The sequence below is a fragment of the Thrips palmi genome, unplaced genomic scaffold, assembly GCF_012932325.1.
Source record: "Thrips palmi isolate BJ-2018 unplaced genomic scaffold, TpBJ-2018v1 HiC_scaffold_12, whole genome shotgun sequence".
Lineage (NCBI taxonomy): Eukaryota > Metazoa > Arthropoda > Insecta > Thysanoptera > Thripidae > Thrips > Thrips palmi.
This window is the reverse complement of record NW_023144623.1, coordinates 3,218,145-3,244,490: the sequence shown is the minus strand read 5'-3', so window position 1 is coordinate 3,244,490 and position 26,346 is coordinate 3,218,145. Positions and strand designations below refer to the sequence as shown.

At 45.9% G+C, this 26,346-nt stretch overlaps 1 protein-coding gene across 12 annotated transcripts; it reads right to left on the bottom strand.

Moving 5' to 3' along the window:
* Positions 1-405: 405 nt before the first annotated feature.
* Positions 406-21,811, bottom strand: LOC117639909. Of its 12 annotated transcripts, XM_034375936.1 has the most exons (7): positions 21,758-21,811; positions 16,984-17,119; positions 8,401-8,575; positions 6,904-7,081; positions 5,032-5,175; positions 3,950-4,134; positions 406-814 (listed from the first exon to the last, which is right to left on the bottom strand). In XM_034375936.1, the coding sequence occupies exons 1-7, from the start codon at positions 21,794-21,796 to the stop codon at positions 592-594; spliced, it is 1,080 nt and encodes a 359-aa protein (XP_034231827.1). In that variant the 5' UTR covers positions 21,797-21,811; the 3' UTR covers positions 406-591. The 12 variants fall into 12 exon arrangements, with proteins under 12 accessions (XP_034231827.1, XP_034231835.1, XP_034231833.1 ...); XM_034375944.1 differs by lacking the exons at positions 16,984-17,119; positions 21,758-21,811 and adding an exon at positions 9,222-9,495; XM_034375942.1 differs by lacking the exons at positions 16,984-17,119; positions 21,758-21,811 and adding an exon at positions 9,222-9,494 and having other exon boundaries at positions 8,401-8,591.
* Positions 21,812-26,346: the final 4,535 nt, after the last annotated feature.

Genomic DNA, 26,346 nt, shown 5'->3' with positions numbered 1-26,346 from the left:
ATCCACTCATCGGATTGGCGAAAATCGATGCCGAACACCAAAACCCCAAGAAAAGTAAAAACCACTACAAAACCTGAAAAACAGTCATAACTTCTGTTTGGGTTGTCCTATCAACAAACGGGCACCGGATTCGTGTTCCTCGCGTGATTTTACATAAGATACCACATTTTGAGCTCAATCGAGTGCATAGAGGCCTCAGAAAGGTGATTTTTCAATTTTGGCCATATTATGTGAAAAGTTGTCAGAGAAAACGAAAATTGCCCATAGAATCTGAACGGTGCATATTTCGGCCCCAAAAATTTGTGGCCTTTCTTAGACCCACAAGGACTACCTTTGACCAAAAAATGGAGGAAATCGGCATCGGTCGTGTTCCACGATCGGACTTCTTAAAAAAAATGCCTCTGAAACTTCTCGAAAGGGAAGAACGAGATGTTTTCAAGAATCGAAATTAATAGGATAATACATGTGGGCGGTTGAATTGATAGTACGCGACAAAATGACCTGAATCACTGCAACAAGCTGACGTTGCAGGAAATTTAACGAGTGAATAAATAGAAAATGACAGCGGTGCGGCGACGGAGGGACTTCCCCCTACACGTCCGCTTCCACGTCGCCACTGCCCCGCCCTCCCGGCCGCTTGCCGCCCTTGTCCAGGCGGGCGCGCTTGAGCACGATGACGATGTCGTCGTCGCAGAAGACGCACGGCTTGGCGCACTGGCCCACGCAGGGGCCTCGGTCCGCCGTCAGGGCGCGCAGGCCGGCCTTCTCCACGTACCCCAGCAGCCGCTTGCCGGCCCCCGTCTTGGCCGGGCACCTGCAATCAGCGTGGAGGTCGATTCAGTTTTGTAAGTCCAACTGAAGCTACACCGAGCTGCACTCCCGGGTGGAAGGAACTGAAGTTCTAATTATATCTGGGAATTGCAACTTAACTATTTGTTAGACTGTACGCCACATACTTTCTGTTTATAAAATAACTTAAGTTTTACTATATTCAATAAGTGTAGCCTATTTGCAGACGAACGCAGTCAGACTGCAGACTGACCGATGCAGTTTGACTGTAGTTCAACTGAAATTTTAAACTGGTGAAACTGCAGTCTAACTATATTTAAACTATAGTTGAACTGCAGTCTGTTTACAGGAAAACTGGTAGTTTTTTCGGACAGAGCAGTTTTGTCTGCATTTTTAAATCATGTTTCATCTCGCCAGTTTTAAGAAGCTTTAACTCGATTTTTATATTGAAGTTAAAATTATTTTCGAGAAGTATTTTCTGAATTTTAGTCACAAGTGTGGATTTGGAATCACGTTCAAATTTAGTTCTGCAACCCCCCAAATGCCGACCCTGCCTACTCCTTCCATGTCCTTTACGTGGTTGTTTAATGCTGTGCCATCTCCGCTTGAGAGGGGAAACCCCGGGTTGAAGGCCGGGCGGCAAGTCGGGTGGACCATCCATGCCACACGAAAATGCTGTGGGTATTGAAAAAAATTGGGAAAGGGAGCTAGTATTGACTAACATCGCCTCATACGTCACCACTCTTGTCACCGCAGACTCCCCAGTGGGTAGGAGAGTCGGGAGAACCGAGCGAATCATGCGTGGACCCAACCTAATTGTCGCCCGTAGACGCCATCGAGTGCTAACACGGAATTCCGTTTTTCTCCACTTCAGTGCAATATTCTGATTCAAATTTTTCTCTAACGTCTAAAGCAATATTTACTGAAGTGGCAGATGGTGTAACTTGCAAAAATAACTTAATTCACTAGCCTAATAAAAATCCCGTTTGACAAACACTCACAGCGATCCAAGCGCCACCTAGCGGCAGGTCCTTGAAACCTGGCCTTGCAGCTCGGCGGCTGACAGTAGACCACACGGTGTGGTGGGATGGGGATTTTTCCACAGTTTGCGCACTACCCCGACGTCTAAGAATATCGCAATAATTTTATGCTCAACGTTAAATTTGGCTTCACCCCGCCATGCTTAATCTCAGAGAAGAAAAACCATATTGATCGACGTACTGATCCTTGCTTCCAGCCCTGTCGGTTTTCAATAGCCCCTTTCGCTCGTCGCCGAGTGAAGAACAAAATACTCTAAAAGCCCGGACCAGTAGCGCGCCACCAAGCGGCCGTTATAGCGAACTGTCAAAAGCTGAACCCTGATTGGTCAAGCGTAGGTCCGAACGAAGTTCACAGCATCGGCCGCTAGGTGGCGCGCTAGTAGTCCCTGCATGTGATTACTTTTGTTCTTCAATCGCTTCCTCATTCCTGACTGCATTGAAAAGGTATACTATAAGTGTAAATTGAAGCGTAATGGTGTCTAGACAACAATCATGCAGATAAAATTACAGATAAAGCGTTGATATACTTGAGTCAAAAGTAGTATTTTAACACACTTTTGAAGTATTGTTTAACTGAGCAATGGTGAGTGTAACATAGCTATAGATCAAGATGAAGTTTCGACACTATTTAAGAACTGAACTCTTAACTGGAAAAAAACTGCAGTCAGACTACTATTACGAGTACCACCTGAACAGTACACAAACTTGTAAATAATTACAGAGTTTTTTCATACTTTGACTGCACTGAAGACCGCAGTTTGTGCACTGCAGTTTTTCACTGTAGTCGGTACTCAGTTAAAACTAGACTTCCTTCCACCCGGGCTCCCAAGATCCTACTGGGCTTTGTCCTCGTGACAGGAACAAAAAGCTTAGTATTATCGTCACAGCAGATCACTGAAAAAAAAGTCTAGTTACAGCAACTAGGATTTTGGTGCCAATTACCAGACAGTCTAATTGAATAGGAACCAGCGAACTAGCGAAGATAGTAATCTATAGTGACGAGTTCTCAGTTGCTTATGACCAGTTTCTCCGAGATACGAACGAATTTAGCTGTATTATGATAGATTGCAATAACACAGTACCGAGAATTAGCTCAGTATTATGACTGCACGGGATTTCTCATAAAGAAATTACGAGCGTACACTCATAAAGGAGGGACTTTGCTGGTAAAACTTGCAAGTTGGGAAAAAAATCTTCCTTGAAAATTTCTTTTCTGTAATCTTTGACAGATTTTACTGGGGAAATTTTAAGATTCAGCTTTTAAGTTTAACAATATCAAAGTTTTGATAATTTCTAGTGGGGAATATTTTGCCTTCTTCCCCCACATTTATGGGACGGTAGACTAAGTTGGGCACATATTGAGAAATTCTTACTAAAATTTGTCAACATGTCATCAAGAACAAATTCCATGGAAGACGCCTCGTGTATCCGTCATCCAGGAACGTATTAAGTCTTTCCGCGACAAAAATTTTTGTCAATTGAGTAACCTAATCTTTCCGTTATTTCTTTCCAAATGATAAAAAAGGACCCAATTACCTGAAAGGTTGAACCCCCTGAATATGAAACATTCTTTGCATCTTTTAGCTAACAACTTTGGAAATCCTGCTTTTGGCAATTTTGGCCATTTCTGCACCAGGGTTCCTCCTTGAGTGTATTAAGCTTGTCCTTTATTCTGACTGGCAGCTCAAATTTCACTGCAAGGCGTTTAGAGTGGGTAGTCAAGTGCATTACATTCAGTCAGTGGTCCGAACTTTGGCCTCCTCATTTCATTACAGAGCAGCCACCACAAAACAAGTCGTAAGTACAATGGTAAAACAAAGGCATGAAAACTATGCCCTGAAGGGACTTAAGCAATTTACGCCCCTGCATTAAAATTTTGCCTGAAGTCCTACACCAATTTACGCCCTACACCAATTTACGCCCTCGAGGGGCGAGAAAGAATGTTTGCCTTTAAGGCCGCAGTTTTCTAAGCATTTGATTTAACGGTGCAGACTTGACGAAGAAACGCTGTCACGAAATGAAATGACCTCTGCACTAGTTGTTGAGACGTGTCCGAAATGAGGACAACTGTCGAGTAATAGAATAGTTGACGTTAAGCATTATGTCACACCACAGCCTACCTGCGCATGAAGATGGTGATTTGCTCGTAGTCACACAGGACAGCTCCCGGGCGGAGATCCTGTCCAGGAGGGCGTAAGGGGAAGCAGTGGTCCAGCAGGTCTCGGGGCAGGCTGCACCAGCCGCCCAGCTCCTCTTTCTCCAGGTCGAGGGTCAGCTCCACGTCAGCAAGCACCCGGCAGAGCTCCTGTGCCGCACACAGGCGAAAAGAGAAACACAAAATGGATGGAGCAAACAGGTGGAGCAATAAAAAAAATCGCATTAGATGTGCAAAAAAAGAGTTTTTCTACGTTTTGACCGGTTTTGGCCCGGATTATCACATTTCGGTGTGATAAAGTGATAGCATAAGTCAATGCAATACAACATTTAACACTCTCAGCCGTTTACTGACCATTTCTCATTAGCAGACGTATTTCTGTAAGCAACCATACTACTTAGTATTAAGTTCTTAAATACTGAAAAATTTCTTTGCAATTTACTAAGAAAACGGTAACATCAGTTCAGTGATTAGTAATTGCTAAATAATGCTGACAAAAAATACTATACGGTTGCTTACAGAAATGCGTCTGCTAATGAGAAATAGGGAGTAAAACGCTGAGAGTGAAGGCACTTGTGATGCAATGACTTTTGCAGTACGCCAAAGAGGCAAAACAAAACGTATGGCACTCGAAATGAGTTCATCATTACATTAGGAATAACAGTAAACTATGGCGGATGTGCTGAGATTCCTAAATGCTGCCGGTTTAAAGGTCACTCAAGGTCAAAATACGGACGCAGGCCAGCTTAGGTTACGAGCCTCAAAGATCCTTTGAAATCAAACAACAGGCAGAAAACAGGTTCGGAAACAGCAACACCTAATGTATGTCACTTCTTTTCCACTCTTGTCACTCCTGTACGATGACAAAGTAAACTTGTAGAACTGATATAAAAATGGAAAATTGAAAGAAAACGACTTCCGTATGATGACAAAGTAAACTTGTAGAATTGATTTAAAAAAATGGAAAATTGCAAGAAAACGAATTTTAAGTGACACTAGAATCAACGTGGTTGCGCACACACGCCACTGAAAATAAACTAGACCCACCTGGTCGTAATCGTGAGCGGAGAGCGCTGCCTCTGTGGTCAGCAGGCCGATGGGTGCGGTGCCGTCTAGAATGCCACACTCCCATTTGTCGTACCAGCCTTCGAACGACACCACCAAGCGAGGACCGCGATCTGCCAAGGACTCCTTTGGGGAAGAGAACAAAAACGTGGCAGGGATCCGGACCGAATGTCACAATTCTGAAGACAGTGCACTCTCAGCACGTAACTGACTTTTTACTCCTTTTATCACGACTTATGCAAGTATGGTCCATTCAGTGAATCCTGTCCTCGCGGCGACCCTTTGCTATGCAGGCCTTTTCTTGGTGCCATCATGAGTGTGGCAAACAGCCTCGAAACAACGAGCAAAACAAAAGATCGAACCCTTATAACGCACCGGAACAGCACTCGGACAATGAGGCCCCTAGTGGGGCTGTGGCTGTTTAACTTCCCTTTGAGCGCGGCGAGGACAGGGTTCACTGAATGCACCATAATTTGTGGAACAATAATACGTACTTTCTCTTTTTAGAAGAACTTCTAACGAAATATTAAATAATTTACTGACAATTCGGTTTTGAACATAATTTAACGAAGGAAATTCATCATTCTTACTTAGGAAATACTATCGTCGCTTAAGGGGGGGGGTAAAGCGAAATTTCGAATTTTTTCATGTTTTTCAGCCTTCTATTCTTAGATATTGGTCACCCTGACATGAAAATGGACATCACCATTGGATTCTCCATGCCTTTATACCATTTTACCATCTTTGGTTGGGGGTCTGGTGGCACTTTTTGAATTTTCGCAAACATTTTACATTTGGTCCATATTTGGGTTTTAATCCTTGCGCGCAGGATTTCAATTCCAAATGTTGTCCCAAAAATCTGACGAAGTTGCCACATCTTTTTAAGGTCAAAATGAAGAAGACAAGGGAGCCGGATTTCAAAAACATGTTTTCTTTCGCTATGAATCTTAAAAACTAGAATCATGACTGTTTTTATGCCGCTTTTGGACATTCATTGACCTGTAACTAAAGATTGGGACAAAATTGTGAAAAAAACTCTCCCTTGTCTTCTAGCTATTTGAACACTGATCATTTTAAGCTGTCGCACAACATTCTACCTCTTACGGTCTCCGAGATATCCTGCGCGCAAGGTCAAAAAAAAAGATACCGAGGAAAACCGGTTTAAAGTTAAAGGGCCTAACCTAACCTCACAGTGATTGTACGAATTAGAAGCTCCCTATGCCGATTTGACGGTGCTGTGGGTCGAAATATGGTCAGGTTTGGTTGTACCAAGGCCCAAAGAGTCGAAAAAAAGCAAAAACCGAAAATCGATTTTCTTCACTTTACCCCCCCCCTTAAACAAATCCGTGATTAATGAGAACAGTCAGTAACGTGCTGATAGTGTGAAACTGAGACGCCAGTTTTACGAAGAGCACAAGATGACAATTCTACTCCGTTGTAAAAGCTTTCAATACCCAAGAAAATGCTAATATTTTATGGCTTGAACGGATTAGTGCTGCTTCGTATCGCTAGACTTTTTGGCTTCCACGGAATGCAAGAGTTTGATTGATACCTTATTTTCTGACCCAAATTTGATTGAGCATAGTTCCATCCACCAAATTTGGGCGAGGAAGATGTCCTCACTCACATTTGGGCGATGAAGGGCGTATCAGCTTCCTAACAAGATAGTATTCTCACCCAAAATTTGGGTGATAAAATCATTCTCACCCTTATTTGGGTGGTATGGATACACTAGAAGTACTGAGTGCACTCATAAGGCAAATAAGTGTGTACTAAGTGCACTCTTAAGTTTTCAGTGCACTTTCCCCAAATTTTTAGTCCTGATTGGACTCTTTTCATTCTCAGAGAGCGTACCTCAAACGAATCCTGCAGGCGCTGCAGGTTGGCGAGTCTCCTGTTGGCCGCCCTGGCTGCCTTCACGGCGGGGGCCATCCGGGCGAGCAGCGTGGACCGCGCGGCGGCAGTGGTCAGCACGGAGTGGCTCTCCAGGCAAGGGGCAGTGGCCACCGCGGCGCAATCGTCACACCACCACCTGTGCAGACATGAGCAACACTGTAAAAAAGGTCGTTTCTGTGGAAAAGGTTCTCGGCAACCAGAAAACTCCAGAGTTCGGGGTGAGGGCCGGGGAAGAACCGAACACCGCTGGGGTGGGCAGAAATCTGACACCCTGTTTTAAGACTCAGTTTCACAAAATGGCAAAAAGTGATGACTTAACTTGTGTCTTTATGAATCTAATGTAAAAAGAGTCAACTCAACTTAGGCCTTCATGAATCTAATGTAAAAAGAGTCAACTCAACTCTGAATTCATTTAAAAAACTAATGGAAAAAGGAGGTAACTCAAAAAATGTTCCACACCATATAGACTCTTCACAGACCTCAGCTCCACTTGAGTTGTCTCCATATTCCATATCGTCTGGGAGAGCTAAGTAAACATGGTTCCTTAGTTCATTCTAACGTAAAGATCTAAAACACAGAAACCGTCTACAGAGTGATGTTTCACTTTTGACACCTGAAGCAACATATCGAAGGGAAGGCCACTGAATGCACGGTAAAGTTTGAATTTGAACATATAATAAACTGATTTTTTTGAATTGCCACTTGATGACAATATCAAGGCTCATTTTCCATAACAAGGATGTCATCAAAACAATTGATGACATGCAATAAGAATGGGAGCTTTAACAAAAACGGCATCAGATTGTCATCGTTTGAGAGCGATGAAAATATAATCGACGATTTAGTTACAAAGGGACATGCGCGTCAAGATGTCTGTCGAATTATTTCAGTATTTTCACTCATTCAAAATATACATTGAAGCCATGGCTATTTTTCGATAACAGTACCGTAAGCCGGGGTTTTATGAGACAATTTCGGGGTAATATGAGACGGAGTTTGGTTTGCGTAAGATTCGCTCTGAGCTCGCTATTCGGCCACAAAGAGAGCCACTGCTCTAAAAAATTAATAATTCTTTGTTGGTACCATTTTTCGCCGTGAAGTTTAACAGGGATAAGTCGTCAAATGCCACGAGCATCATAATTCTAACGATAAAAAATCATGCGTCTCATATTACCCCGAAATTGTCTCACATTACCCCGGTCTACGGTACACGGTTTCGCAATGCGTGTGAATAAACCGCACACACGACGTCTTAGCGTAACAGGCTACGCCAGGCCAATCGAAGCCCGCAGTTTACACCGGCCCTCTGCTGACCTGCCGAGCCCTTCAGAAGAGTCGTTTCGTCGCTTTGCCTCTGTCGCACTCACGGGGCTGTCCGTAAGGGTGAGAGAGACACAGCGACAAACCCATCTCTGAATCGCTCGGCTGCAGCGCTACGAAGCAACACACACTTACCGTTCTCCGTCCTCGGAAGTGTTCGGCTCCGCTGCGCTCTGTCCTCCATCTCGCGAACTGGACGGCAAGTCCTTGGCGGGGTCGTGGACATCGCAGAAGTCACCCCCATCCTTACTGGACGATGAAGTAGAGTGGGGAGAACTGTCCATTGCTGCAGCGTAGGAAGAAGCGTCTGCTGTCGAAGAACAGAACTGCACTGTAAAAAATTCCGTACTTTTGTACTGAAATGGTTCAGAAAAATATAGTGCGGGGGTACGGAGAAAAGTACGGAACGTTCCGTACTTGCTCTATATGAACCCATGTAAATGGGTACGGAAAAAGAGTACGGAACGTTCCGTAGTTGGCAAGTACGGACGGTCCAGGCATATCATTAACCAGACATGTTCCGTACTTTTTCAGTACTTTTTTCTCACCGTGTGAAATGGTATGTTACGCTGAGCCTGTGCGAAAGGACTCCGGGGCATGTGTCTCCCTAGATGTGAGGCGGACGAACGAAGCACGGGCTGACAAAAGGAAGTCGGATAGCACCCACCGGCCGAGTGCATCGGTGTTCGGAAGTAGTTTGAAAACTTTTCAAACCACGCTTAGCTACCAGACGTCCAAACCCTTGATGTCACTTAACTGCGATCTGCTCGACTCATGCCTGTGGTAACTTCGGCTTTATGCCACCACTGAAATGCCCCTGAAGAACTTGAAACTTAAAAACTTCAAACTGCATGTGCATCCATGGATGCCAATGCAGTTAAGTTTTCAAGGTTGCGAACGCAAAGTCTTTAAGTTTCAAGTTCTTCAGGGGCCTTTCAGTGTGCATATGTCATCACCTTTTCTTTCTTCTTCTTCAGCGCCACTGCAGTCTGAAGATATGTTTAATTCTACACTTCACGTTTCAGGACGAGATAAAAGCCAACCGGTGCGCCAATCTGAAATATACTCGGAGTAACTTAAAACCGAACTTAAAAGAGAATGTTATATCCAGGTGCCTGAAAAATTCATTTTGAACCAAGCTCGCGGAACAGCTGCCGTTGCCTTCTTATTTGATTAGCGAAGCTGTTGAAGAATTTGTCACTGCTAGCGTGGGTAGTACTAGTAAAATGATCAGAAACCATGACAATCGTAATAAGGTGCAATGAACTAATGATTATGAAGAACAAACTTCTCTGATTGGCAACAGATTGGCTAAGCCGGTATCTTTTAAGAACGCAGTGAGGAAGTGACGAATGTTAAGACCGTTCCTTTACCTGCGCAATAAAATTTTAACAGAACAGTTCCAGAGATTGCTTAACGTAACATGTAACTAGCACGGCTCTTACAGTGTAACATGAGACAATGTTCACTGAAGGTTAAAGGTATGTTACATATCGTATGTACTGTTGCGAGTACACTGGTGAAACAAAGGCATAAAAATTATGCCCCTAAGGGCGTAAAGGGCATAAATCGTTAATGCCTTTGGGAAGAGCATTAAAATTTTGCTTGAAATTCCTATACCATTTACGCCCCTCCCAAGGGCATAAAACGATTTATGCATTGGGAAGGGCGTAAGAGAGTATTTATGCCCTAAAGGGCGTAATTTTTATGCCTTTGTTTTACCAGTGTACTTTCAAAATACAGGTAATTGAAGCCTGAAAAAAAACTTATCCTTTTTGGCCCGTCCCGTTTATTTTTTGTAAAAAAATGACGGAGGGACGGGCATATAGTATGATGCATGCTGTGCGTCCGTTCGTTCGTTCGTTCGTCCGTTCGTTCGTTCGTTCGTCCGAGGACTTCCCGTGGTCCGATCTTGACCAAATTTGGTATGCAGCCTCCTTGGGTGACCCTAAGAACCGCCCGGTGGCAGCAAATCCGATCCGAGCCCCGGGGGCGCTGCTGCAGGTGCATCATGGTCTACATGGGGTCGAGGAGGATCTCGGCAACGGATGCAGCTAGCAGGGCATGTAGGGGTATTTTTGGAATCGGTGCGACGAGAAAAAACCAATGGTGCCACTTTCGAACGAATCGGAGAAGTTCGGACCGGGGTTCAAATCCCAGTGGGGTATTTTCGGAACATTCTTTTTATTCGAGTTTTTGCATTGTTTCTGATGTTTTTGAGGGTGCTGATGACGAAAACGACATTTATTTTGACCCTAGACCCTGGTTTAAATTCGTCAGGGTTAAACAAAGGCGAAATTCACACATTTGTTATTGTACGGGACGGGCCAAAGTTGCCGATGTATATCGCTACTTTTCCTGTTATTTGTAAAAAAATGACGGAGGGACGGGCATATAGTATGATGCATGCTGTGCGTCCGTTCGTTCGTTCGTTCGTTCGTTCGTTCGTCCGAGGACTTCCCGTGGTCCGATCTTGACCAAATTTGGTATGCAGCCTCCTTGGGTGACCCTAAGAACCGCCCGGTGGCAGCAAATCCGATCCGAGCCCCGGGGGCGCTGCTGCAGGTGCATCATGGTCTACATGGGGTCCAGGAGGATCTCGGCAACGGATGCAGCTAGGAGGGCATGTAGGGGTATTTTTGGAATCGGGGCGACGAGAAAAAACCAATGGTGCCAGTTTCGAGCAAATCGGAGAAGTTCGGACCCGGGTTCAAATCCCAGCGGGGTATTTTTGGAACATTCTTTTTATTCGAGTTTTTGCATTGTTTCTGATGTTTTTGAGGGTGCTGATGACGAAAACGACATTTATTTTAACCCCAGACTCAGATTTAATTCCCGTCAGGGTCAAACATAGGAGAAATTCGTACGTTTCTTAATGTACGGGACGGGCCAAAGTTGCCGATGTATATCGCTACTTTTCCTGTTATTCAAAGAAGTCATAAGTTACGTGTTGTAAGTTCAACGTTTACGATAACGTTTTGACGCCCTTCCGAGGTAAGTTAAGGATCAGGTTGGGATATGAAGTTGTACGTATGTTGTTTGAAAGACTAATAAACGCCTTTCCAAGAGTGAAATTTGTTCGGGGCATGCAAGTGTCAGGTCTTTCAAATTACTAGTGGTCGGAATCAAAATTGTGACTTCAAATTTGTGCTCATCATTGGGCACCTTACCCTAAGGAATGGAAATCCTCTAGAAGACCCTGACTTCTCAATAATCGACCGTTCTTAATGAAATTGTTTTTCACATCATTTCACTTCATCTCTGTAGGTTTGGCCTTCAAACGGATCTCCATATTCCGAAATGGTTGCATTAATTTTATTTTAGGGGAACGCAAGTGGTGGTGGTTAGGTTTAGAAGTATTTTGTATGATTTTATATAGGTGTTCCATCAGCTTGTTTGTGCTTCTTTCTTTTTTCAGGAGAGGTAACTTCAACGCTTAGGATAACGTTATGATGCCTTTCTGAGGTACGTGAAAGGGTCCCAGTCCAGTGGACGTGGCTGATGTAAACATCAGAAATTGTAAGGCACGAGGACTAGGCTAAATAAAAAAAAGTAAGCTTGCAAAATAAAATCCTTGATTGTTTTATTGTTTTGAACATTTACAAAGTCACGTAAAATTTAAGCAAAACACACGCTGTTAAGAGCAGAATTTCAGCTCCTGAACTCTAATCTGCGTAAGCAGTTCAGAGGAACCTATTTCAATGTAACTAATCTTTGCCACAATAAAAAAAAACTTGAAAGAAAACGACACATGTCAGCGTCATGGCTATAAATCAAAATCGTCAGAAAGAAATAAAATATCAAAAATTTCTAAGACACTTCAATGCTCTCGAATGAAACACAAACATCGTCGGAAAGCAAGCGGTCCAGTGTAATAAACGAACAAGAGCCTGAAAACCGTCTGTTCAGCGACCAACAATATGTTGGATAGAAATTGGTTCAGATGGGCCTGAGCGGGCGGGCGGTCACTGCTCGGGCAGGGTGCCACATCCTTGGCAAGGTGCCACAGCCACCTGGTAGCAGTCAGCCGGGCATCCAGGTTCCCTGCTGTGCGAAGAGAACGCTGACCCCAGGCCGTGGCGCGTCGTCCACAGCTGGGAGTGGCAACCCCAGCGGCACCAAGGGCATGTGCAGACGTCCAGGGTGGGGACGACAGCGACGTCCGACAGGCGCAGGTGGAGTCGGGGATTCCTGATGAGGACATCCTGCGTGGCCGGATCATGGAGCCACGCGTGGGTGCAGGGCCCGAAGCAGTTTACGACTAGCTTGGTGAGGCAGGGCAGCGATGCGGGGGTCACCGCCTGCAGGAAGCCGTTGGTCGGCTCCGAGTCCACGGTGAGGTCTTGCAGGGCGACGAAGCAGGGCAGGGAAGGAGCCACCAAGTCCAAGACATGCGGTGTCCAACGGAGATTGAGCTTCCTCACGAGGTGAGCTGAGCGCGACCTGGCTAGGGCCTGGACAGGGGCTGCAGGGCTCTCCTTGGACAAGAAGAGAGTCACGTCTCCGAGTTGCGACGCTTCCAGAAAGGCCAATGCACCTGCGGGGTAGGCCTTCATGTGCATGGCCCTGAAGGTCACCTCGCGAAGCGTGGGGACCGCTAACTGCACAAGGGCTTCGTTCGGGGGACAGGACAAGGATCGCAGCCTCGGCATCACGTTCAACAAATGCACGGGAACGCTCCCCACCTTGCTGAGGATCACTTTCTCCAGGGTGGCAGCGTGGGTCACGAGTAACACTTCGAGAAATGAGTCCACTGTGGGTGCGGAGTACATGAGCTCCCTAAGGGTGGGATTGCGGCCCGTATCGCACCATGAAGATGAAAGGGTCACTGGCGGATCGCTATCAATCCAGATATGCAGAACTCGAAGATCGTTCACAGTGTAAACAGTGCCCAACAGTGGTAACAGAGTATCGGCGGCAATGCCATTCAGAACTAGTCGTAGCGTCTTCAGGCCTCCCAGGCCGGACAACTTCTGAACGATTGACGTTGCCAGGGGGACATCGTTCGGAGAATGCACTATCGCGAAGAGCTTCTCGACGACACACGAGGTTTCGGACACCATGGAGGCAAAGGTGTCGAGGTCCGCGCCAGTCCACTGTACTCGGAGGAGGCATGGCGCCAGCCGAAGAGCGGCCCGCACCACTCCCTTGTGGCACGCCGCCGGCAGGCTGAGGCGGCGCCACAGGGCCGGGTGCAGGCAGACGTCCCGGAGGCGGCGGCAGAGCACGCGGCACCCGAAGAGCTCCCTCGCGGACAGGTGTGCCAGCACGGCCAGCAGCACATCCTCAGGCAGAGCCAGCAGCAGCTGCGGGCACGATGACACTCTTTGTGAGCATACACGGTTCCACTGAGAATCCAAACGCCAGCGTCTTGGTGCAATGCATCTGCATTGCACATGAAGTGCTATGCCTTCCCACTTTCATGCATTAGCATTTCGGAAAGCATTGCACGTAAGATGCAATATGGCTAATGCATGGCACGTATGGTGCGATATCTCACGGCATTGTACCACACGTGCTGTATTTATAGCGTTTGGAATCTCAGTGTCGGTGTTGAACTGTGTAGCATTACACTGTAAGAAAAAAGTCATAACATTTTCATAACATGTTATGAAACTATTTTCATAACATTGTTGTGAAATTGTTACGAAAAAGTCATAACACATATGTTATGCAAACTTATAACGCTGTTATGAAAAAAACGTGAAATGAACATCACAAATGATTTCGTCACAAGTAGCCATTTGATGCCATTGGTTGGACGGAATCATTCCGAAACTGACTTTTGTCGATGCTCTACTACCGGGATTCGAACCTCATCTCTTGTGGTTTTGAGTCGGAGGGTGAACCACTGAGCTACACCAAGTGCGTTGGAGGGAGAAGGATGGCGCAGGTATATGACACCACGCCGCGGCGGGCGAGTGTGTTATTACAAGCGACTTGTTATGACAGGGTTATGAAAAAGTTATGAATCGGTCAATGTTGTGACTTTTCACATCAATGTTATAAAATTTCATAAAAAAAGTCGTTATAAAAAGTCATAACCGGTTTCACAGTGTACTACTCTTACAACTACCGAATGTATATACGTGGTTGACTCTTTCAAAGAGTCAACCTACTGGCATAAAGGTACGGAAAATTATCTCAACAGCTTCTGGTAATTCTCCTTAGCCCCCTTGTCAGTATTCTCTGTAGGACCCTACAGTGTTCCAGACAAGGAGAACACTGTGCTGAATACTGTAACATCCAGGGGAGAATTTCGATACGAGGGCTACGGAGAATCCTGCCAAATAAAAAAACGGAATTTTCCGTACCTTTTTGCCACACACTGAGAAAACCTTACAAACTATTTCAGGCCTTCCAAAGAAAAGCAGCTTGTTAGAACACAGTATTTAGAGCATACATAAGCTTGCAAAGAAAATACTTCGTAATTTACGAAACATTTCTTTGTGTAACAAAGTTAATTTAGTTTGAACCATGTATGCTCAAAATGCTTCGTAAGGTTTTAAGGGTGCAGTGCCTGAGGGTTGACGCTTGACAGGCATGCTAGGTATGTGCACTCTTCACGCTAAATTACTACGTAGTTTTTGGTTACGCATGGCTCTGTACGGAATTGAGCATACGGGCTAGAAAAAAAACACAGCAAACCTACAAGAATTCCGAACCAATTTCTTTGGGGGAAAAAGTTAATATTTTCTAAGCACAACAATTATTCGAACCAGCATGACGAGTGCAGTACAGTGTACTATGCGCACTTTTTCTTAAAGTGGAATTTTAAAATAGCAAGCTTCTTACAAATGCCTTTTGGCAAAGGAAAGAAACGTATTTCCCCGCCTCGTGTACACCGAGATTCCAAACGCTATGAGTATAGCACGTATGGTGCAATGCAGCTAAGATATCGCACCATTACGTGCGATGCCATAGCCATATTGCACCTTACGTACAATGCCTCCCGAAAGTGCCCTAATATGCTAATGCATGGGAATGGGGAGGCATTGCACTTCATGTGCAATGCTTTTGCATCGCACCAATTGACGTTATACTCATAGCGTTTGAATTCTCAGTGTAAGCGTCACGGACTTACACCGATTTCGCAGAGACCATGTGCACTTAAGATAGTTATGGGAATCGGCACTGATAGTAAGGATGGGCTCTGGCAATCAGGATTTTTCTATTGGGAGCGTTGATCTGTCATTCAACCTTTTGACACCGCGCTTGCTGATTAGTCCCGATCCGATCCACTGCACTTCCGGTTTCAAGCTTCTTTTTGTTCTCCAGTAGACGACGACACTAGACCATTCTAGTCGTGGCCGAGTGAAGAACAAGAATAATCACAACAGACAGCACTGGTAGAAAAAAGTACGGAGAAAGGAGCGTGTCACCTCAACACTGTAAAAAATTCCGTACTTTTGTACGGAAATGGTACAGAAAAATATAGTACGGAGGTACGGAGAAAAGTACGGAACGTTCCGTACTTGCTCCATATGAACCCATGTAAATGGGTACGGAAAAAAAGTTCCGCCAAGGCAAGCTCAGCAAAGCGGTCTTGCCGTGGCCCGGCAGGGGAGGCCGGGCAGAGAGGGGGCAAGGAGGGAGGGGGTGGCTGTGAGGAGTGGGGACTGGCGCGGCGGCGCGGCGGCGCGGCGTGGCGGCGCAGGACGACGACGGACGACGGAACCAACACGACCACGCAGTCCCCTCCAAGGGGAAATAACTTCAGAAAAAAATGTACACTTGAATTAAAATTCAAAAAAATTCAAAAAAATTCATTAAAGTTCAAAAAAATTCATTAAAATTTCACTGAAATATTGCAAAAACTTCACCAAATTTCTTTAAAATTCACCAAAATTCATTAAAGTTCACAAAAATTCATTGAAATTCACGAAAATTCTTAAAATTCACCAAAATTTGAAAATTCTTTAAAATTTAAAAAATTCAAAGTTTTTCTTAGAAATTCATTTAAATTCAGCAAAATTCGCAAAAATTCATTCAAAAAATTCAAAGTAATTCATAGAAATTCAATAAAATTCACCAAAATTCGTAAAAATTCACTGAAATTCAAAAAAATTCAAAAAATTCACTGAATTTCAAGAAATTCAATGAAATTCACGAAATTCATTCATTTGTACACCGAAATTCAGAGTTATTTCCCCTTGGTCCCCTCCAAGCGCGCTGAATGGATGGATGGGATGGGATGGGATGAGTGGGATCGGATGCAGAGCGAGAAGCGGTAGCAAGACCGCTTAAAAAGGTACGGAACGTTTCGTAGTTGGCAAGTACGGACGGTCCAGGCAAATTATTGACCAGACATGTTACGTACTTTTTTCTGACAGTGAATGTTATACCTGGACCGCCCGTACCTTGCCATCCACGGAAGTTCTGTACATGTTCACTGTACTAGTTTACATGAGATCCTGACGGAGACCACAGAGAACCAGTACGAAAGGTCCGTACCTTTTCAGCACCCCATTTTCCGTACCAAACCAGGGAATTTTTTTGCAGTGAAACTTATTAGCATTCGGATATTTAAGACCCTTTGCTTGGTAGAAGTTGGTGAGAATATTCTATACAACATATTTTCAGTGAATATATGCAACTCTAAATGGCCTAGTCTTTTGAGTTTCTTCTTGTTCTTCACTTGGTCACGACTGGAATGGCCTAATAGTCAACATATTATGAATACGTAGATACCTCGAGGTGTTCTTGAAAATGACTCACCGATTCGTCCATTGCGTTGGGAGTAGCTAACAGACAGTACCCCAGTCAAATAAGATGGAGACGTCCTCACGGAGGTGCACAGGGGCCGCGGGTCAAGCGGGTATCCGTGTTCGCAGGTGGACTTGCCGAAGAAGAACTGCGAGAGTAGCAAACGACGAATCAGAAGACACAGTCGACCGAGCCCAGTTCTCGGATCTTGAGACCGTTAAAATTGCCCCCTTCACCCCCCAAGACCGCCCGCACCAGCCCCCGCGCTAAGCCAATGCCTGCATAAGGCAGGCTAGCGCCGCAGGCCAAGGTAGGTACGCCAGGCGCGGATTGCAGGAACAGGCCGCGAGACATCGCGAAGCCTGTTACGACAAGACGCGGTCTGGCGTAAACCTACCTTGTATTGATTTGTAGCTGTATCAACTGACCAAACTGAGTGAAATTCGCCTGCATTGTAGATAAGATTCTTCTGGGGGAACGCCCAGATAAGATCTTTTGAATAGGTGCCGTCGATTTGTTGGAGTAAGCATTACTTACCTGTCGAATGTAAGTTTAAGATGCCAAGTTGTCTCTATTCCAACCAGGATGGGGCAGAATGTTTTTCTCAACGAATAGCAGTTGTCACAACTTGATCCACAAGCTCAATTTGGTCACTAAGTAAATACACATTAAGGTGACAATAGAAATTTGGTCCCCATCTCCAGTGTAAATAATCCAGGACCAGGCGATGGTGAGATTGGATTGGACGGCCTCAATACTGACAGAATCTCAGATTACGTGACGCACTGTCGCGTCCCCTTTGCTCAATCTGTTTCATTCACTGCCACGTACACTCCAAATGCCTAACGAAGAATTTCCCCTCAACACGAAGAAAATAGCGCAAGCACAATACTTGGGTAGTTTTTCTTCGTGTTACGAAGGTTTCTTTTTGTATCATAAGGTAAAATATCAATTGTAGGTCACTTGTTTTGTAAAATGCTTAGCTTTTTTAAAGTAAAAATTATAACAAGGCCAAAGTAGCTTTGAAATTAAAACAAAATTGTATAAAATTGTATTAAGTATGAAGTCTCCTGTATGAAATTCTTTATTCTGTGTCATCAATGGTGAAACTATCAATGCCAGGAATTAAGGGAGGGTGGGGCACCTAGTGACACTTTTTGGATTTTGGCACTCACTCCGATACTGTGCGAGAAATGAATCTGCTTACACCTCAGAAGGTTGCTTCTTCGATCCTTCCTTGATCGCAAAAACGCGTTGTGGCGTTTTGGCAACACCTATTTCTATTATTTACATAGCTTCCCGCAGACCTCTGCACTTGTCACTTGGTGCCCCAGCCCGGGGCACCTAGTGACAGGTCATATCACTCACATTACCAGCATAGAGCGACGCTCCAGCTAATTGAAAATTATCTGTTTTAGACTCTTTCAGCTTTTTAAATATCAAACCATTCTGAACGGCGCCATTTTTTCGCAAGAAACTGCATTTTACTACATTGCCAATCAAATTGAATGATCTACGAAATTGTCGTACAAATTAGTCTCATTTATGTTTCGTTGTGTGACAATCGGTGACAATTTACTTCGTGGTTTGCCACATCGATGTTTTGAAACGTTTAAATCGTTGAAATACGGTAAATAGAGTGTGTCTGTCACTACCTGCCCCGGGGGCTCATTTCCGTTCAAAATTTGATATTAAAGAAATGAAATCACATGTTTGAGCTGGTTCAGCCAAAACAACTTACTAAAGGTCCTTATTATTGATTAAAAGTGCCAGAACGATCGGCAGTGCCGTGTACTGGAAGAATGGCGAGAAAACATTTTGTAAAAAAGTCGTAAAATCTGTGATTTTGGGTAACTATTTTATTGCTTTTATTCTAGGGGCTAATATATTTTGTTCAAAGTCTCACTTTCACTTGAACATGATTCCACAGCACAAGACCTTTAGATAAGCCACCTCAAGGTGTCTGAAAGTGCCATAGGGTGGCCAGGGCACCCCTGTGTCACTAGGTGCCCCTGTCACTAGGTGCCCCACCCTCCCTTATCTTAGAGAAATTTGGCATTAACTCAAAAAGTAGGGACTCTTTTAATTTCTTGTCCGTTACTGAGAGATCGGTTGACGAAAACTTTGGTCTCCGGGATCAAACTGTGTTTCATCCGTCCAACCCACTAAAATTTGGGTTTCAGGCATCAAAAGTTTCCGTTTCGGCGTTTAAAATTTTGATGCCTCTAAGCCAAACTTAAGTAACTGTAAGGTTGGGCGGATGCACTCTAAATGTTGTACAGTGAAGATTCTCCATATTATGGTGAAATTGTTCCATATTATGGTGGTGCAGCTGACTTTTCGTAACATACCATTGAGAATTCACTGTACCTTGTAGAGATTTTGACGGATTTCTTTGGTATTATGGAGAAAATCACCACCATATTATGTTGGTGCAGCCTTTCACCGTAAGACATTTACTGTGTGAAACACAATTTGATCCCTGAGACCAAAGTTTTCGTTCCTAATGTGGAACAAGATCTCTCGGTGTAGGACTCGACAGTCCACTCCGGAAATAAATCTGTGTTCTCTGCACATGGAATCACTCCTATGCGAGATACCTCCGTTTGACGAATCTCATTCGGAAGCAGAGAATCTCCGTGACAAGAATCAGTCCGGCGCTGACGCACCCCTCTGCGAGAATTCGCAGCATGGGTCGCACATGCTTGAGCTTGAGTGGGCTGAAGGTGGACGACAAGACGGTGGGCGCCCTGTCGGAGGCACTGCCGGAGCCGGTCGCGTGCCGTGTGGCAAACCTGTCGTGCAGCCCCGCGGCTCGCCAGCGGCTGAGGAACCTCCGGAACGTGACAGCCAGTGGCGACCCCCGCATGGCGATGTAGTTCGTGGTGTACCACTGCTGCGGCAGCGGGAACATGCGGACTCGCTCGCCGTCAGTCAGGCTCGGCGGCAGGCCTTCGAACGAGCCCTGCAGCACGACGGCGGCCGCGTCCCGCGCGTCCGCGATGCGGCGCAGGGCGTCGTGCAAGCCCTGGGGCGCAGTGTACTGCACGCGGCGCGCCAGCCCCCACTGCTGCAGCGGGAAGATGGAGGCCAGCACCGGGTTGTCCAGGAGGATGGTGAGGTTGCTGGCGGCGAGCTGCCGCAGGTCGCTGATCTCCCCGACGGTGTCGCGTTCGTTGGCGTCGCTGAGGAGCTGCCCTTGGTACGAGGCGGACAGGCCGATGCCTACGGCCAGCCAGCACCCCAGCGCGGGCCGCCGCAGAGCGGACAGCCCGCCGGGCAGGGCGAGGGCGTCGGCCGAGGCGGACAGCGGGCCGCCGCGCCGCAACAGGTGCATGCCCAGCGTGACGGCCAGCACGGCGGCGTGCGTGGAGCACCACCCCGAGAAGGACCAGTCCGCCGACAGCGCGGCGCGGCGCTGCCGCAGGGGCGCCGGCACCACGGCGTAGCTGTGCATGGCGTCCCACGGGAAGGTGACGAAGTGCAGCGCGGGCCTCACCAGCAAGCTGGACGCCAGGATGTCCAGCCGGCACGCCATCGCGGACGTCCACTTGTCGTACAGCTCGCTCCGGCGCAGCCGCCGGACGTCCAGGGCCACGCCGTGGTACTTGGAGAAGTGCCGCAGCTCGCGTTCGATGCTCTCGGCCCAGAAGTCCATGCCGATGGAGAAGATGAATGGGCTGATGCGAGCCTCGAAGACGCCGCCGGCGGGCGGCAGCCAGTGGCGGCACGGCGGCGCCAGCGGACTGCCCTCGTGCCGCCACCCGCCCCCAGGCCCAGGGTCCCAGCGGTTGGCCTCAACCGTGCGCGGCGGCCCGTTGGCGCAGTTGCTCGGCTCGCGGTACAGCACGGTGGTGCCGTTGGGCGCCGTCAGGGCCAGCACCGCGTTGTGCAGGCACAGGTGGCGCACGGCGAGGGTGGCCGAGCGCACGGGGCCGGCCGAGAAGCCCGCCCACAGGACGGTGCGCGTCGTGTACGGCACGGACAGTTTGGGAATGGACTCCGCCAGCGCGGCGGGGGTGTCGGCGACCACCTGCAACACGCAGGGCGACGACCAAGGACTAGACTGTGAGATTCCAAATATGACTTTTTAGACCCTTCACTGGGGGCTGATATTCGAACAAGTAAGCTGCTATTTCACGATCAAGTTCTTTCATTATTAAAGTGCAGATTGCTCGTTACGATTTTGGGCACCAGGAGCCGAAGTTTAATGAATGGTATGTTATAAAGCCAGCTGCACCACCACAATATAGATCATTTTCACCATAATATAGAACATGTTGATGCGTTCTCATAGAAAAATCCTAACCGCCAGAGAGTAGATCCAAGAAAATCCTAGCTGTCAGAACAGATCCGAGACAATCCTAACTGTTAGCGTCAATTCAGAATTATCCTAACTGCACATGACGTGAAAAGCGGTCTTTTCTCAAAGTCCGAGACGCCGACATATTCATAAAATTACTCGCTGGAGCGGGCTTGTTAATACTTGGACATTGTATTTTAGATCGAGATTCACTGATTTGCAGTGAAGATGGTTCATGGACACTTTTTGGCACTTCTGCAGTTAGGATAGTTCTAAATCTGCACTGACAGGATTGTCTTGGATCTGCCCTGGCAGTTAGGATTGTCTTGGATGTGCTCTTACAGTAAGGATTATTCTATTAGGAAACGTCGATTTTACCATTATAAAGAACATTTTCACCAAAATATAGAACATTTTCATCATTATATGGAACATTTTCACCATAAAATGGAGAATCTTCACCATAAGAGTGCGGCAACTCACCATGACGAGAGCGTCCTCCACCGTCATGCGTGGCGCCATGTGGTGATCGAAGACGGTCAGGAGAGTGACCTCTGCGAGTGTGGCGGGCAGGCGGCTCAGAAACGCGTCCAGCCACGCGACGGACCCGACAACGAACAGACGGGGGCGCTCGCTGTGGCCGAGCAGCCCCGGCACCACGGACAGCGCGCACATGGCTTCCGGAGGCAGGTCCAGACTGGGCGGCAGCAGCACAGCCTCCGCACCGCATGCCAGTGTCAGCACTCCGAACCGAACAAGACTGTTCGACATTCAAAATGGTGTCGTTCGTGCTTTCGGACCCTTTATACTTACTGTTACTACTCAACCACTGTGACGTCATATTGGGTAACGTCGTTTGTAAGTGGATTTTGTCACGTTCGTTTAAATAGGATTTCACATTAAATGGTGTTTGGACACAAATTTTGTTGGAACGTGGGTCAACATTGAAACGAGTGCGACATTGCCCTCAAACTAACGTGACACAATTCACATTCATTGAATGTGACCAAATTATTTCACGTTCCTTTGAGCATGGTGTCATGTTTGTTTGGACGTGAGTCAGCCGTGAAATCAGCTTATTCAAGTCGAAACGAATACGTCACGTTCCTGGAATGTGTGTGGGGGCCTGCCGTACTGCTACTAACCTAGCCCAGTCAAAATTGAACTAAAACTTTTTGAACTCCGTATCATTTACGACATTCGTTTCTTTAGTTTTACTTTTCTCTCGTTCAGTTTATTGTTTCTCCTGAAAAATGGACAAAATAGAGTTATCCACTTCTTCCGCTTCCTGGATCAAAATTGGGCGAAGAAATTTCTGTCATCAGGCGGTGATCAAATTATCCTCACCCAAATTTGGACAATGTAGAACCTTAGCACATTCGTTTGAACGTGAAAACTACGATGTCAGATTAAACGTGACAAACAGGGAAAATTCATACTCAAACGAATGTGACACGCCGCACCGCTTTGTCACATTACTTCGGGTGTGACACGAAATCAGCAGACAAACTGTCACATTAAAACGAATGTGACACATGGTACCCATTGACATACATCATACGAATGTAACACCCATATGCTGTCACGTTCGTTTGAATGTGACATGCCCTAATTGTCACATTCAAACGAACGTGACACGCCCCGGACACGCCATAAGTGTCAGGTTATGGCGTGTCACGTTCAATTGAATGTGACAATTCGGGCATGTCACATTCAAACGAAGACAGCATATGGGTGTCACATTCGTTTGGATGTGACACGATGTATGTCAATGGGTACCATGTGTCACATTCGTTTTAATGTGACAGTTTGCCTGCTGATTTCGTGTCACACCCGAAGTAATGTGACAGAGCGGTGCGGTGTGTCACATTCGTTTGAGTATGAATTTTCTCTGTTTGTCACGTTCAAACTGACACCGCCGTTTTCACGTTCAAACGAATGTGATGTCACATTCGTTGGCTACCAGTGAGCACACCAAATTCTTTGACTCAATCACTAGCAAATTGAAAATGGATAAGAATTCCTCTGTTGTCGACATGACTTCGTCGCACAAAATGGCAAAGGGAGATAAGTCAACTTGTATTTTTATGGATGTACTGTATGAAGCCAACTAAACTTCACTACCCCTTTTTCTTGGAACACTATTTAGAAAAAGAGGTAAATCCAAAAATGTACCAGAGAAATAAAGACTCGACTCGAGAATAAAGACCTCAGCTCCACTTCGTTTTTCTCTAAATTCCACCTTGGTTGGGAGAATTTAGTGAACATGGTTCGATAACTTTAAGATTTAAGTCACACAATTACAGAGTAATCTCGCACTTTTTGAAAAATTTCACAGTTATTACTCGTGATTTCTCGACAAATATCAATTTGCATCCCTCATTTATTTACAGTTAGTTTTCCCTAAAAACAGCTTTTCATTTCTCCCAAAAAATGGAGAAAGTTGAGTAATCTCCCTCTTCCGCTTCATGGATTAATTTTAGTCCTCGTTTCGAATCCCAGTAAAAGTAATTTTTGCAAAAGTGCGCTCACAATAAAAACGCATATTTCGCAAATTGAATGTAACAAGTTTGCCGCAAGGCTGTGAAATGCACGAATAAACTATCAAAAAAAGTGCAGCGTCGACAGGTGCCAGTAGCAATACCTACAGCATTGACGAATGTTGCTGGTGCTGCCAACGGAGGTACCGGCTCAATCCACTTCCTGTGGCCGTGCTGGTGGCGCCACTGGCAACTGTTTGCCCGCGACTGCTGAGTCGTGGCGCTCGACCATCGACTGAGGAAGACCATCCAAGATGCGCCGGAGACCGCATTACACTCGTATAAATTTTGTCAGAATGTCAGAAATATGTCTGAAAACCTGATCAAAATTCACACACCTCTGAGAGGTGAAATTCTGAAAACTTACTCCGATATTGACGGTTTAGGTTCTACAGACTGTCGGGAGATGTTTCCACCTTGCAGAGGTGCGCAAATTTTGATCAGGTTTTCAGACAGGTTCCCAACATTCTGACAAGATTTACACGAGTGTAGTGAGCACAAATACACAACAGACCTGCGTGGATTGTCGAAACTGGTGCAGCACACACTTAACTCTTGTGGACTATTTTTATGCATAATAATGCATGCATAGGAACGGATTTGCATCACTGTAAGTATTTTATGCATCTTCCTGCATACAATCTTATTCTAGGAGCGTAACATCACGTTGAAACGATTGTGACACACTGCTCAAAGAAACGTGCGCCACATTATTCGTTCCAACGTGATGTCACGTTCCTGAAATGAGTGTAATAGTTGTACAGTGATGCGCAATATCATACTCAGCTTACGTACCAGTGTCTACGAGAGTTAGTGTGCATAGCGAAGTCGATAGCTAGACGCGGTCTGGCATACCCCTACCTGTCAGCCCCCTCCCCTTCTTGCAGTTTCGAAATCGGGCTCCTCTTTCCCCACGAGTGTCATTCTAAGTCGTATGAGTTTGCTCGATCAGAAGCAACCAAGGTATAATATGTAATGAAGTGAAGGTGACCTTCCTGGTTCCTGCTAAGTTGGAACCTGATCGCGAGTTCCAAACCTCATTTTTTTACTGGTTATCATATACCTCGATTTTGAACATAACGGCAAACTAAGTGTGGGACCAAACGACGATATTGTGTTTCACCGAGGAGGGAACCACTCCAAATTTTTTTGTACCCAGGATTCTTCAAAGGTAGGGATTTCGTCGAGATTCTGCTAGATTTCACGTCAAAATTATGGCAGATTTCGTGAGATTTTTGTGGGGTTTCGTGAGACTTCACCAGATTTTGATGGGATTTCGTGAGATTTCACCAGAATTCGAAGGGATTTCACGAGATTTCTACTGATTTTGCGCAAGATTTCGGCCAATCAAGTGTACACAGGACTTTGCGAGTGGTTGTCCCCTCGTGTTTCGCTATGTTACGCGTTGAAAGTGCATTGACACTCGTGTCTTACGCTTCAGAGCGTATGACGCGCCACCGGCCTCGGGCCCGAGCTCGGGCCGCGCCGGGTACACTCGCGTCGAAGTCAAACTTACTCCCATTATTGCGTCTGTGCACTACTGTACCTGTCATAGCGGTGGCCCAGGCCGCTCAAGGGGTTGCTGGCGGGGGAAGGCGAGCGCGTGGCACCGCTTTCCCGGTGCGGTGGCGAAAGGCCGATAGATGCCTCCACACAGGGGCGGATGCCCGACACTTCCGACGGAAAACAAACAAAAGGACAGACTAGTTCGCTGCAGGAGACGAACTTTCCTTGTTTTCCTGTCGTCAGGCTGAGGGCCGGGCACACCAGAACTACCACCACCAACTTATAATCGGCTGCCATGATCTAAAGGACCGTCCTCAACTATTTCCGAAGTAATACCGAAGGACTAGTGAAAAGTGTGCAGCTTGAACTCTAAATTAGCTGATCTGGACCAAAATTTTACCACGTGCACCCGTTCGGTAGAGGAAGATGTCCCACAAATTTTGAAGGTCCTAGGTCGACCCAGTCCGGAGCAGTGGGCCATAGTGTGTTCTGCGACTTTTTAGTAAAAGTCAACTTAACGTACAAATCGATGGGAAGGGCTTGACCTAGGGACTTGAAAATTTTACCAGGTCTTAAGGGGCATGCGGACAACATTTTAGAATTTTTTCAAGAATTCTGAAAAACTTTTACTTTTCGAAAAAAACTTGAACTTAATTTTTTTTCTAGATCTTAGAAACATATTTTTGAAAAAAAAAATTGAAAAAAAATGAGAAAGTACCTTTCCTGGGTCCTAGTAACTCTATAAAATTTCAGCCTGGGCACAGACTTGGTTTGGGTGCTATGGAAGAAAGAGTAAATTTCATTCCGTTTTCTCTGGAAGACTTTAGCGGTGAAATCACTCATTTGTAGCCTGGTTCTATCAGAATGAGATAAACAATGATTCCAAGATAGAAATAGTGGTCTGGTGAGTATCTTATACTTCCTTACTTGTGTTTTGAGTGTTTTATGCCTGTCAGGATCCTGTTTCGAAGAGCCCAGTCAATGTTAGTTCACTTCACAAGTGGAATCGTAATCACACCGTGTTTC